The sequence below is a fragment of the Paramisgurnus dabryanus genome, chromosome 17 (assembly GCF_030506205.2).
Source record: "Paramisgurnus dabryanus chromosome 17, PD_genome_1.1, whole genome shotgun sequence".
In the NCBI taxonomy this organism is placed as follows: Eukaryota; Metazoa; Chordata; class Actinopteri; order Cypriniformes; family Cobitidae; genus Paramisgurnus; species Paramisgurnus dabryanus.
Genome location: NC_133353.1, coordinates 9,691,907 through 9,707,277, shown reverse-complemented (window position 1 = coordinate 9,707,277; position 15,371 = coordinate 9,691,907). Strand labels below are relative to the sequence as shown.

Genomic DNA, 15,371 nt, shown 5'->3' with positions numbered 1-15,371 from the left:
TTTGATAGGTCAGGTGTGTGTTTACACCTGTGGGACATTTCTCAACCAATCAGAATTAAGCATTCAACAGGCCTGTGGTATAATGTGCTATAATGTTTGTGAGTTGTTGTGATGTGGTTGTGTGTTTTTGCTTTGTAATATTTGTGTGTTGTGTGATCCTGTAGGCTCTTCTGGAGAACGATGCTGTTAAAGATGTGATCGGTCTCATCTTGGCCTTTGGAAATTATATGAACGGTGGAAACAGAAGTCGAGGTCAGGCTGATGGGTTTGGACTTGAGATTCTGCCAAAACTAAAGGATGTCAAGAGCAGGGTATCAGCATATTTCAACCATAAATCTACACTTTATACACCTTATTTTTGACGTAAATGTGGGCGCCGCCATCTCTGAGCTCTTTTGTGTAAGACTTCCGGTGAGCCACTAAAGCTAATGGTAGTCGTATTGCGAGGCACACGAGTGTGCTGTCTTGACTGGATTTTTAATGTTTATTAAGAAATAAAGAAATAAATTAGTGATAAAGTGAAAATGAAAAAGCAAATAATTTCCTAAGCTCATTTCTTTATCTAGTGCGTAAGAAGCGAGGCAATAATATTTTTCATAAAGCAAAAACTGAATAAATGTAATTGTTTAATGTTTATTATGATTTGTTCAAATAACTTAAAATGTGTTGAATGAGAAAGATACTGCTGACTGTCGGACCGCGTGAAGCTCGATGTGGCGCCATAAAAACAAATTGTTTAAACAAAATCTCAAACTATGAGGAGAGTTGTGACATTTTAAACATTCGCCTGAAAACACAAATCCTTGGTCTATTTTGATTATGTTTTGTGTGTACTCCCACGACACGACAGCTATTAAAATGGACGTCTCACACAAAAAGGGAAATCGCTTCTATGTTTGCAAATAATAATTTCTGTAGTTAGATGTTTAAATGTATGTGGAGAAGAATAGAAGCAGCATACAGTTGTGATTTATGATTAGGATTAGTTTGTTGAATGAAGTTAATGAATATTTGAATGCATGTAGTGTGTTAGAAGTACAGTAAATATAAACTATTGTTGTTTGTCTCTAGGACAATCGTATAAGTCTTGTGGATTATGTGGTGTCTTATTACCTTCGAAACATGGACAAGGTAAGAACTTGACCTGAAGAGTTTGACTTGTGTAATGAAGTATTTGATGGGGATTACAGAAGTGTTTTTCCTCTTTCAGGACGCTGGAACAGATAAAAGTGTTTTCCCGCTTCCTGAACCTCAGGATCTCTTTCACGCTGCTCAGGTCAAGTTTGAAGATCTTTCAAAAGACCTTCGCAAGTTAAAGAAAGAGCTGACAGGTATCAAACATCTCTGCTGTTTTATAGTTATTATTATTATTATTATTTATGCAATACATGAGTAAATAGTAACTTAAGTCAAACTGTACTGTCATTAAAAGATTTCTCCATGAATTTTCATCTAAATGTAACTGTAGAGAGACTTTCAGTCGTAAGTAAAAGCGCTAAAAAGGTTTTGAAGCGTCGGCTCATTTTTATGATAGAAATTTAACGTCAGGTCATAACACTGATCTGTCTCATTACACAGTCTGTCAATTAACGTTTGCACGCTGAATAAAAGCGTTTTACCCACAGCGTGTACTCTGTTCTGATCCGGACCGCCAGAGAGGTTGAGGGTCACGCGCCCCCCCCCCCCATCAGCCCCTGGTGTCTGCAATTATTTAAATCAGTTAATAATACGGCATATGAAAGCAATTAGAATTTCTCTCTTCTCATTCCCCTCCATTTGAGAATCGTTGTTAAAAAGCTCAATTCTCAGTGACCCGGGGGGAAACAAGACGCCCCACCTAGAGTCGCCCATTTATTAGGAAAAAATGAATGTAGAATAAAGGCTTTAGCGTTTCATCTACAACACAGTTTAAAACATCTCGTCTGTGAGACGTCAGCGTGCGTTGATGACAGTAAATAAATGAGAGCATCTCGTCTCTCATGAGATGATGTTTAAGGATGAGTGTTTGCTGATTTTACACCCGTGGCGTGTGACACGGCCTGGCTGAAGGGTCACGACACGGGGTCGGTCTCAGGGGTCGGTTAGACGTCTGAACTGTGAGACTAGAGCGAGACAGAGATGACCTGAGACAGTCTGACTGGCCTTCTGCCCCTCACTGCTGATCTCTTCAACTTTTACCAGAAATCTGATCTTCACTTCAGCTCTTTTACCTTCTTTAACAGGGGATTTTATATCTTCTCTCTCTCTTTCTGCCTGATGTTTATAGATTTACTAAAGTTTTCTCTCTTACACGTTTACTGCAGTAGAGCGTTTTTTACTTTACTGTATCTTCATGTTAACAGGAGTCAAAGCTCTTATGACAGATCATGATGTGATTGGACACACGTGAAAATCTCACTTTAATGTTTTTTTTGCGTGGAGTCTGTCAGGAGGTGAGGAAAAGTGCCCGGAGTCAAACATATAAACGCTGAACATTTTCTGCGTCTCGGCGTCTGTAGCCAGACGTTGGTCAGACGTTCTCTTATAAATAAGCCAATAGTGAGGAGTTTTCATTTCCCTGCGATGTGTGACCGCAACTCCAAACACGAAGCGTTTCCTTCACAGAGAAGACCGAATATCTTGGCAACTTTCAGCAAAAAGACAAAGAAAACAAAACAAAACACAAAAACTGGAGACGGAGAGCCCACTGAAGCGCAGCTGTTTTTCTACAGTTTAATGAGCGAGGACAAACATCAGCGCATGAGTAATGATTATCAAAGAATAACAGCCCCAGACCGGACATTATTGAGCGTTTCCAGATGAAAACTAACCTCACATCATCTCTACAGATTCTGTCTTACAGGTTAACATCTTCAGACCACAAAAACATTTACCCGGGATGATGGCCATCAGTCTTCTTTCAGTATCTCAGCACTTTTACTGCTGCTTATTCATTATAACACAATGTCATCAATTCAGCCCATATGCCAGGAGTCAAGACAATAGAAGAGCATTCCTCTTATCCTCAACTATTGTCAATGATGAAGGGCAGAATTAACCCAAACCATGTTTCTACACACACACACACACGCATACACACACACACATAGACACACACACAATCCCCTCTCAATGTGTGTACGTCATGTTTTGGAAATATCTTTTAGGAGACGAGACGTTTGAGTCTGCACTTATTTATATAGCGTGTAGTGAATCTTGTCAGTAGATAATCCAACTTTATAAACAATATAAACTCAGTGCACTGGAGTTAACATCCACCCGTCTCCACGCTCAACACTTCTCTCTGTTTTACTGCTAGTATGTGGTTAGATGTTCATATAATATATATAATATATTTTTATATTTTGTTGCGTGCTTGTAAACTTTAAGGTGAATTTTATTTTTAACTTGAATGAAATCCACAAACACACTCATGAAAAATAAAGTTTTCAGGGTTCAGGTTGAGTTTTCATAATGAATGATTAAACAACACAAATGAGTTTATGAGAGAGCAGATCTGGGATCAGATAGACTCACAGTGGAGCAGATGCATTCATGTCATTTTTACTTGATAATCTCTACTGTTGAGATGAATCTCTGTAGTTACAGAGAAAGATCAGATTCCTGTCTGATAATGAGATCTATAAACTAGTTGTGGTCACTAGTATAACCTGGTCTGAATTCACTCCAAACATGTTTGTCTTTTTTCAATAGTCCATGTGTTTGTGTGGAGCTGGTGATGTGATTGATGTATAAAAGTCTCTTTCTGTCTCTCATTCATCAGATCTTGAGTTGTGTTTCTCTGTGTTTCTCCTGTAGCTTGTGAACAGGAGGTTCAGCAGGTGTGTGAAAACTCTTCAGAGGATCATCTTCAACCCTTTAAAGACAAAATGGAGTCCTTCATTAGTACAGGTGAGAAATGATGAGATCTCGCAGTAATCAAACTTACAAGCAGACGATTTAAAGTCTTTACAGGACGGCACTGTGCTGAAGAATCTCATACAGATCTCCAAACATCTTCACGTGAATGTCATCCTGTAAGGACAAACATAGTTTGATATATATATATATCTACTGTTTAAAGCACAGAGCTTGAAATGATGTGGGTCAGTAAGTACTAACAAATATACATCACTAATCCTTCTACAGTCAATGAGGAAAGATTTCTTCTGAATGTCTGCTGTAGTTTTGAGAGATTATCTGTGTGTACTGAATCCTGAAAACATCTCAATCAATCAGATTTAAATTCTCAGAAAGACCTCCAGACTAAAGTGTCATAAAACCGTGAGGATCTACAGGAGCACAGAAGATTCATGTGTTATCTTTCCTTCCCAACAACACTTCCCATAGTCTTTATAAACACACAACATCTTCTGTCACTCGTGTTTCATCACTGAAGCAGCAGGTTTTAGTGTCAACATTCATCTTGTCATGACTGAATACACAACACATCTAAAGATTTAAGTCTTCAAATCAAACCAGTGTTAAAGTTATGATGAGAACAGACAAACATGTGCTGAGGTGAACACTTGAGCTGTGTATTCATGCTTATACAGCACACTTCTGTTTGACTGACTACACACATACACACACACGCGCACACACACACACACACACACACACACACACACACACACTCTCGTACACACACGCACACTCACAGATCTATAAAGTGAAATGAAACAGTGAGTTTTATAAGCAGCATGTTGTTTAAATGTCATTTGTTCGTGATCTGTGTTTGTGTATTGTCATGTTTTATTGTCCTCTTGTGTTTTTTAAATGTTAAATTAAAATGTTTTATTATTCTTATAATTATTACAAGCACACACATACACAAACAAACACAAAAACACAGAGTGAGACCACAGGCGCCAGTTCACCCCTGCTGAGACCAACGCTATTGGTCACGGCTCAGCCCGCTCGGCCCGTAACAACATAACACACAACACACACCTTCATTAACTTTAGACAATCAGCCACACACACGCACACACACACACACACACACACACACACACACACACACACACACACACACACACACATGTTTGGAAAATAGAAAGCGTGTTCACACTCTTCACAGCCCCCACTAAGACCCCCAAACTCGCCTTTGAACAGGTTTTTTGGAGACTTCCCCCTCTTAAATCTTGAGTGGGAACGACTCCCCCATCACAGTAAAAAAGGGAGATGAATCTGGAAAATGCAATAAATCTGAGATCATAGCAGTTTCTCCAGCCTGAGATCAATTCTTGCACCTCGGCCGTCCACCGCACACATCTGACTTACATTTAAACACTTTTACATGGAGAAACTCCACAGGAGCCATAAGAGCACACACACACACACACACACACACACACACACACACACACACACACAGACATCAGCAACAACATCTCACAGCTCAGAGAAACAAATGTGATCTCTATAATGCATCTATAATATATTATATATTAATTATAGATGTATTATAGATGTATAACAGATGTATTATAGATGTATTATTATAGGCATTTATTAAAGATGCATTATATATTAATTATAGATGCATTATAGATGTATTATTATAGGAATTTATTATAGATGTATTATAGATGCATTATAGATGCATTATAGATGTATTATTATAGGCATTTATTATAGATGCATTATTTACTAATTATAGATGCATTATAGATGTATTATTATAGGCATTTATTAAAGATGCATTATAGATGTATTAAAGATTAATTATAGATGTATTATATATTATTATAGATGTATTATAGATTAATTATAGATGCATTATAGCTGTATTATAGATTAATTATAGATGTATTATATATTATTATAGATGTATTATAGATTAATTATAGGTGCATTATAAATGTGTTATAGATTAATTATAGATGTATTATATATTATTATAGATGTATTATAGATTAATTATAGATGCATTATAGATGTATTGTAGATCTATTATAGATTAATTATAGCTATGTATTATAGATGCATTTATTATAGATGTATTATAGATGTTTTATATATTTATTATAAATGAATAATAAATATGTATTATAGATTAATTATAGATGTATTATAGATGCATTATAGATGTATTATAGGCATAGATTAATTATGAATGTGTTATAGATTAATTATATTGTTTTGTTGTTTGCAGCACAATCAGAGTACGCAACTGAAGAGGAGTGTCTACAAGCTGCACAGAAGAGGTAAGAAATAACATGAGGTTAAATTTCACCGAAGTGTGTGCAATCAACCGAGCTTAATGTGAATAGTGTTGAGTAAAATCTGCTGTCTGTTTGAGGGAAATACTTTACACTGATCTTGACAATAACCGACAGATTCTCTGGTCCAAAACCTCATATGTGCTCACTACATAGTCAGCTGTCTTCTAAGGTAGCACACTCACTTAAATCTTCGAAACACTTCATATGTCACAGCTGATCTCAGTTTAATCCTGGGTGAACTAGTTAATGTTTTACTTTTAAAAGTGTTGTTTTGTTTGATGTTATGATATGTCATTGGTAGTTGGTATAATATAACATAATGCATTCTGGGATTGCTTTCTGTGCACTTGATGCCTTAAAATACAGCACACTAGAGTTTGATGTGGGGCAGAGAGAAAGATGATTCAGAAGCAGAATCAGACCTGAAGTTTCCTCTTGTCATATGATGTTATCACGTGACCTTTAACGTCCCAGCCAAACTCGGCTCTGATTTATGTCAAAATATTCAACAGCCAGATGCTGCACCATGGAAAATATCTGGAACTTTTCATGGGGGGACAAACAAAGCATTTTGATTCTTTTTCCTTGTTTAGATTTTTTCAGCCTGAAACAAAACAAAGTGAATAGAAATAAATAAGAGAGAGAAGATGTTTATATAGAGCATGAGAAGAAAACTCTGTGGAGAGTTTGACTGCAAATGTTTTATTTCTGTCGAGAATCCCACACATGCGTCGCTCCTTCAACACGTCTGAGCGCGCTAATGAAGGTGTTGAATTGAGCGATATTGATCAAAAGAGTCAGGCAGCTTAGACGCTCTTTTAATTTACCTCCACAAAAGAGCCGAGCGCCGCAGCCGACGGTAAGTGAGGCTTTCCCGAAGTTCCCATGGCCGCACGTCGTTAAAGTGACACACGGGTGATGGATACGGGAAGCCTCGGGCACTCGTCCGGGATCTGGGTGGGCGTCCACATGTGGCCCAACCTGAAGGGCATCACCTTTACACACATCCAAACACACTGAGCTACGCCAGCGCGCCTTTGATCTTACGAGAGGGGAAAATAGATCCAGTGACTTTCAGCGCCACGTTAAACTGTTTTATATCGCACGGCAGTTTGAAGTGTGTTTGGGGTTTTAATTCTGTCACTGGAGAGATAACTCACATGATCTTCATCTCATCTCACAGAAACTCTGAAAACTCACAGTAAATGTGCATGAAAACAACACTGATTTATTTGTGCGTGTGATCATTAATCTCTGCCTTTCATTTGATTTGTGCTCGTTGAACGTGATTTTTGTCTGGTTGTGTTTGAGGTCTTTTAAGGCTGCTTTACTCATAAACATCATTCAGACGGCTGATGCTTCTGTTCCGCAGGGTTTATAGTAGAAGACTTATGATTTCTGAATAAAGATAGTCCTCTAAAAATACTGAATTAACAGACAGACCAAGTTCAGTTTAGTTTTTGATACGTAATAAAGCATCTGTTTATTAAAACTCATTTTTTTCTACAGTCGAGTCGCTCACTGATCTGATGTTTGTATTTATTTTGAAATTCTGTGCAGTGGATTTAAACATTGCTGCTGTGTGTTTGTATGAAGAAAAGACAAGAATGAGAATTTTGGGCACAATAGTCCAGTTTGTGTGATGGTCAGATGATGTCTTGTCTTTAATCTTCACCTCCAGATGCTCTTCTGTTCTGACTGTTAATATCACGATTATAAACGTTGCCATGATGTTTGTCTGATGTCTCTCTGACCTTCAATCGTCTCTTTAGCTTTCAGGACATGGTGACGTACTTTGGACTCAAACCCAAGGCTGGAGAAAAAGAGGTTTCTCCAAATTACATCTTCATGCTTTGGCACGAGTTCTGTAATGACTTTAAAAACACCTGGAACCGTGAGAATAAAATCATCTCTAAAGAAAGGTGAGTATGAGCGCTCAGAGGTTTGATTGTGTTGAGATGAGATGAGTGCCGTATGATAAGAGTGGGCAGCGCGTTAGGTTCAATAAAAGCAGAGGGATGTTAGGAGAGGTTCTGTCCCCCAGCGGGACGCTCTGCTAACTGGACACACGGGTCAAGAGTGACATCATAAATCTAGCAGACTGAATCCACCGCGTCTCTCTTTCATGACCCTCGTAACTTAATGATGCTCTAATCTTGTTTATTTTTATTTGTCTTCACTGTATACAAAATTCATTGAGGCTCATTTCAAGCATGAAACATCAACAGTGCAGATCTGGTACGAGTTACTGAGCTCTGTCTGAATGAGCATTGATGTTTAAGAGCTTTTAAAGATAAAAACGGAGAGATCAAAACTACGTCCTGATGGTTATACAACAACTGAGACTATTTTTAGCTTGCAGCTATAATAAGACATCTTATAATAATAATAATAAATGAACATCTTAAAAACAAGACTTGATATTATGAGGTTTATTTTTCTTTAGGATTGTGTTAGCAGTGCGCAGGTCATGGGTTACACAAATACTGATGATAACTGAACCTTCAATCACTTTAGATTCAGTGTCTGATAAATGCATAAATGTACAAACAGATTGAGATCAACTTAATTAAGATATATTCTGTGAAACAGGTTTTATCCTACGCAGTTTTGCTTCTCATGGGTAAAAAGATTTTGATCTGTCTTTAATGTAGAATATCTTAATTAAACTTCTTTATGACATAGATAAAAGAAATAAAATTGTCTGGATATTCTGCAACATATTTAAACATTTTCATTGGACTGAATAAAGAAATAAAATCAGATGAGTAAATGATGAGTAAAGTTATGTTGAACTCTTTATTTTAAGACTAAAAGAAGCTCAAGAGACCATCCAAAAAATCACAGCGGATAAAAAAGTGGAGACAAAGAAGATCAACGAAAACAGTCTGGTTAGTGAAAGTCTCTTATTAATACTCAATGTAATGTTGTCTTAATCTCACCGACTGAATTCTCTATGACAGAAAGAACGACTTCGAAAGAAAGAAGCAGGTGTCTCCAGCTGAGATCAATCAATCTGTCCTGACATCAGACCTTCTAATGACCATTAGATCTGTGACTGATCTCAGATCAGCGATGATGCTTTACAATCATTCACATCATAATTAACCAACATGTTTTATCATCGAGCGAGAGATCAGTGTTGAAGTGGGACTGGTGTGTCTGATCTGTAGGTCATATCTTCTTCTTTATCTGATCTTCAGTGCCTCATCTGCGCTTCAGTCACAGCCTCAAATCAATCCATCAAAAACTCATCTAATGTACAGATTCAATATTATTATTTAAACACATCAGGGGCCACCGTGATGCTATAGATATTTCTACTTGAACAGAAAACAAATCACTTAAATCATTTGTTGAGTTTTCAAGGTTTTTGTCAGCATTTGTTGCCTGTAGTTTTCTTTTGGCCAAATGATAATTAAATGTGAAGCACTTTTATGCACCTGAAACCTATGCAATCCTGTCGGCTGAAGTCGACTCTATGAACTTTATCTCCACCTGTAGATGAATACACACAGCAGAGGGATCTGTATGATGTCCACACTGAGTATTTGGATGAGTTTGACTTTAATGGGCTGATCATACAGAAAATAAAGATTGTATTTAAGACAGGGTTGAGATGGCCTTGCTAGCAGACGTTATACACAAAAATGATCTTGTTTGCCCCTTCATTTAATTTATAAATGATGAATATATGAATGTGTACAAATGTATTTAAGACAATAAGTTGTTTGCCACCGACTGTTACATTTAATCTTCTGTAACATTGTTATGGAGTCATTTTCATTGAATGCATTTGCTGATGTTGTCTTTGATGTTTTTTAGTCATGTCTTATTAGAGGAAATAAACCCCTTTTTTTTCATTAACTGCTGTACAAAAACATCAAAGACAAATGAATTGAAATAGTTTGACTTAACATAAGAAAAATCTGAAGTGTTTATTCATGCAGTCATAATAGTATATATTATTTTTAAAGATATTTTAGTAAACGGATACAATTCAGTTTCTCCGAGTAAGTCTAAATCAAATGAGTCCAAAGTTGTTTTTTGTATAAAAGCCTGTGGAAAAGCTCATAAGAAAACAATAAATAGTTCTTATTTAATTTTTATTCAGTCTCAAACTCAGTTTTAATTGACTTTAAGTCTGAAATGTCCCTTAATATAAAAGCTCCATGAGTTTAGATGAAGGATTTGATCCTGATCCCGTCTGTAGTCTCTGTTCAACGGCTGATGAAGACTCTTCATTGGGTGGAAACACATTGGTGTAGAGATGAAAAAGTGTCTCGTCATGAGATCTGTGTGGATGTGTCGAGCGTAACATACTTGGCGTGAAATCAGTTTCTTTAGTAATTTATGAAGCATGTAATGAGTGAATCAGTGACACGGCCACGCGACTGTCAGAGAAAGATCAAGGGTCAAACTGTCTGATCTTTTATTCATATAATTCATCCACATCTCTGTATTCTGAATGCATGCAGCTGTTAACATCTTTATACTTTCATCTGCATTACACTAACTTTAACATACATCATTTGGTCTTTACAACTGAGTTGTTTTAATGTTTCATCTTAAAGACTGCTATTATAAATAGACTAATAACATTTAACTCAATGTTTTGTCTGTCTGCCACAAAATTCACAGCAATCCAGCAGAAACATCAACCAATCAGATCTGATAACAGCTTCAGTCTGCTTCTATCACATGAAATAAATTCATTAAAGTCCACTTCCACATAGTGGAAACTCAGTCTTTACATTTAAACTACATTTGGAGATTAATGAAGACATGCATCATAATCTGATCACATCTTACAACTTATATTTAATCCATATACATTACACATAGAGTTGTGCTGTAAAGAGAGTCTGTCATTAATAAACAACATTTAAATCAGTCTTCTCTGGATAACATTGCCACAGACACTGAAGTCCCAAATAATCTGTGTTGGAGTTTGACAAAAAATTCAAATATTTAAAGATTTTGCAGTTTGTAAGTCACTAATCAAAATGAAATGTTCATGTTAGCTCAGATGGAATCTGCTGAGATCATTCTGGAATCTCTCATGGAAAATACAGAAGCATTCCCACTGATATATATGCAACAGATATTTTACACCATTGAACTTATTTCTGACAATTTCTTAAATTTGTGACAAATTTTTAGCACGGATTTCATGTAAACCTATAAAATATCTCAATTGATAACTGCACGTATGATGATAATAATAAGATCTTAACATTCAATAGAAGCACGTGATTAAAATAATTTAGATTTCTCAATAATATTAAAAATGTCTTTTATGAATGCTGTGTGTTCTCGTTAGTTTTGTAAACAAATAAGTTATAAGTTGTGCACGACACGCGCGTTATTAAACTCGCGCGCAGAGCTCCAATCTCGATGAGCTTTATAGAAACTCAAAGTTAAAGGGACAGTTCACCCAAATTAAAAATCCTCTCATCATTTTCTCACTCTCATGTTGTTACAAACCTGTAGACATTTATTTCTTCTGATGAACAGGAAGGAAGATATTTTGAGGAATGTTTGTAAGCCCTGTTCACTTCTACAATTGGATAAAAGAATCCTATGGAAGTGAATGGTGCTCATGATCGGTCTGATTATAATCTTAAACATTTCTAAACGTTTATAAGAACATGAGAGGGACTAAATGATTTTTTGGTGAACTAATGATTTTCTTTCTTCGTTGTTTTGTTGTATTTTTATTCTGTTCATAATAAAAGATGAGGAGGCTTTCAGTAGCTACTGTACTGCGCGTGCGTGCTCTTACTGACACGGATCAGTCCGGATCGGGTCTCTGTCAGTCCAGCTCTATGGAAACACAGCGGCACTGTTTGACCCGTTGGACTCGTTTCTTGCGGGTCGGTGGTTGTTGGTCGGGACAGTTAAGGGTGAAGGTCATGGTGCTGAATCTTTTGGGTTTACAGAACGAGCAGGACTGAAACGCGCCCTCCTCGCGCCGCACGTGCCGCGGGATGTAAAACGAGTTACACTGTCCGTAACAGAACCGGTTGATGATGGTTCGGCTCGTGCAGCCCTCCTCGTGGATCGTCTGTTTGAGCGGCTGTGTCTTACACCAGTCCCGCTTTAGGTACCGGCGCTCGGTGACGTGTAAAGCCTCCTGACTGGACTCCAGAACCTCTTCGGCGGACACGGACGAACCTCGACTTCTGCCTCTCGAGCCCGAGCCGGGCTGAGACCGAGACTGCTGGTCCGACTCGTTGGGATTGTTCTTGTCGGGATGAGGAATCGCTCCGCGATTCCGTTTGGATTCGGCGAGATTCGACACGAGGACGCAGATGAGAAGGAGCGCGCAGATGCGGAGAGATGCGGTCATCATCACTGAAGAGAAAAGAAACATCATCAACATTTCATTCATTTATAACTGATTTCACTTCACAGATCTACACATGTTGATATAAACACATTGAATTCTGGATGCGCTCCTGGATTCATACATGAAGCAGTTTGGCGCTCCTGCCGTCACCACGTCTCCAAAATAAACTTTATTTATTTTATTGTAGCCTACTTCTTTAATTTACATTCAGCTTTAATGCGTACATAACAAATATTTAAATATTATGTCAAATAACTTGAGAACCTTATAAAACAAGAAGGTTTTTCTGTAGATTATCCAAAGAAGATAAAGCACAAATTCACTCTTAAGAGTTTGATTAGCTGAAATTAATTTGAAACGGAATGAAAGTGAAACCAAACATTCAGTTTGTGTCAAAATCCTTCAGATATCTAATGATGAAGTGATCCGGTAAATGTGTAAAGATGTCTTTCTAACCTGAAGTGTGTTGATATCAGTCCTGAGATCAGTTATCTGTCCATAAACTCTCATACACCACAGATGTGTGCTGCTGCTGCTGCTGCTGTTTAAATGCACAACAACTAACAACATCTCACTACACTACAATAGAGCACAATCACAGTCATCCGCCCACTGACAAACACACAGAGACACACACACACAGAGACACACACACACACAGAGACACACACACACACACACACACACACACACACACACACACACACACACACACACACACACACACACACACACACACACACAGAGAGACACAGACACACACACACACACACACACACGCACGCACGCACGCACGCACGCACGCACGCACACACACACACACACACACACACACACACACACCAGAAGGGGTTTATCTGTCTGTCCAAATCAGAGACAATAAGATTAAACATTTCTTTTATTTATTTCTTTCTATATGTTTTCTGCTCTTATGTCTTCTCTGTGCTAAAATGTATTTTTCTAAGAAGCTGCAACAGTGCCAAATTGTTAATAAATCATAAATAGACTTGAATAAGAGACACTCTCAGAAGAAAGGTTCATGGAGGAACTAAACCTGTCACTGGTTTCTTTTTGTGTGCATAATGGTACCTCAAGGGGTACATATTAGGACCCTTTAAAAAAGGACTGTCCAAACCTTGTACCTTTATTTTCTGAGAGTGAATAATGGGTAAATCAGTAACATAAATATATATAACCAGTAAATATATCATTCTAAAGATATCATAATAATGAGAGAATGTAAATAAAAAGCACGATATGTTTTTCTTACTGGACAGAAGATTCATTTGTTTGTGATGATGATGATGATGATGTGCATTAGTGTTCACACACATCTCTCAGTGTTTATTTGGGTTTTTTTTTCAACTGAATCTTTATGCAGAACCTCAAGAGCTCGATGAAAAGAATCTGTTCAAAGAACGATTCGTTCACTTATCGGGTTCAGAAATACGACTTAGTGATTTAATGATCAGGTCACAGTGAAGCAGATGATCATCAGTAAATATCAGTTTATATTCTCACACACAGTTTATTTTTATCTACAGAAGAAAACTTTATGGCTGATTTATTGTTGTTTTAAAAGAGCTGCATGAAGATTCTTATAAAGATGTTTTTGACGAGAGGTCATTCACACAGGATGAGATCAGGTGAGTGAATCAAGTTTCATTTAACTGATAGTTAATCTGAGATATAATCTGGATATAAAACACTAATGATATTTAATTATAATGAATGTTTATATTTTATAATAGTTTTATAATTGTTTGAATAGTTTGTGTGTTACGCCAGTGTTTGTTAGCACGTGCTTCTCTTTCGTTTCAATCTTGGCAAAGCAGACAGCACATAGCACTGAGTCAGGTGTGTGTTTTTATTTAATTTAGTGTATAGATGTGTGTGTGTGTGTGTGTGTGTGATTTGGTGTAGATGTGTTTAATTTAGTGTAGAAATGAGTTCTGTGTGTTCGGCTTCTTGTGAGATTGGTCTCTCAACACTTTACTACTATGATTAACTAAACGTATAATAAACTGATTATTAACCCGAACCATATTCACCCAAATATTTAAAGTCTGTCATCATTTTGTCATCCTCATGTTTCTGATGAACACAAAAGAAAATATTACCGTCAACTGTGTGCTTATCATCATTTATCAAAATATCTTCTTCATTTATCACAATACTTCAATCAGATTTGTTTTTCCTACTATGGAAGTCAATGGTTACAATTATCTGTGTGCTTATCATAATTTATCAAAATATCATCTTTTGTGTTCATCAGAAAAAACCTCATACAGATTTAGGTCAACACGAGGATGAAAAAAGTGACAGAATTTAATGTTTTGTAAACTACAATAACTTCATTAAAGGGATAGTTCACCCAAAAATGAAAATTCTGTCATCATTTATTCACTCTCATGTTGTTATAAACCTGTATAAATGTCTTTTTTCTGATAAACAGGAAGGAAGATGTTTTGAGAAATTTTTATAACCAAACCATCATGGACCCCATTAACTTGCATAGTATTATTTTTTCCTACTATGGAAGTGAATGGGGTCCACAAACGGGTTGGTTACAAACATTTCTCAAAACATCTTCCTTCCTGTTCATCAGAACAAAAAAATGTATACAGGTTTGTAACAACATAAGAGTGCATAAATGATGACAATTTAAATTTTTGGGTGAACTATACCTTTAAGAGATGACTTTGATAACAAACCTTTTTAATTCTATTATATTAATGTTATTATTTGTTTTGTGATAAATAATATTTAATATCTGACTATTATTAGTTGTGTCTGTTGTAAATGACGGT

The 15,371-nt window shown here is 36.8% G+C and overlaps 2 protein-coding genes across 2 annotated transcripts in view; one reads left to right on the top strand and one right to left on the bottom strand.

Annotated features, from left to right (window-relative positions):
- The window catches only part of LOC135761009 (formin), a 35,032-nt gene extending 24,558 nt beyond the window's left edge, over positions 1–10,474 (top strand). Inside the window, 8 exon segments of the mRNA XM_065275064.2 lie at positions 165–311; positions 1,072–1,131; positions 1,211–1,331; positions 3,799–3,891; positions 6,140–6,191; positions 7,982–8,131; positions 9,019–9,100; positions 9,173–10,474. Coding sequence (XP_065131136.1) covers positions 165–311; positions 1,072–1,131; positions 1,211–1,331; positions 3,799–3,891; positions 6,140–6,191; positions 7,982–8,131; positions 9,019–9,100; positions 9,173–9,214 — 747 coding nt within the window. The 3' untranslated portion in view covers positions 9,215–10,474.
- A 153-nt stretch (positions 10,475–10,627) lies between these two features.
- grem1b (gremlin 1b) lies at positions 10,628–13,156 on the bottom strand. The gene is made up of 2 exons (XM_065275065.2): positions 13,018–13,156; positions 10,628–12,566 (listed from the first exon to the last, which is right to left on the bottom strand). Exon 2 carries the CDS (start codon positions 12,562–12,564, stop codon positions 12,025–12,027), a length of 540 nt encoding a protein of 179 aa, XP_065131137.1. The 5' UTR covers positions 12,565–12,566; positions 13,018–13,156; the 3' UTR covers positions 10,628–12,024.
- Between the last annotated feature and the right edge of the window lie 2,215 nt (positions 13,157–15,371).

What these genes read in the sequence shown, in the direction of transcription:
- grem1b (XM_065275065.2), bottom strand. Translation starts at nt 12,564, where the DNA reads ATGATGACCGCATCTCTCCGCATCTGCGCGCTCCTTCTCATCTGCGTC.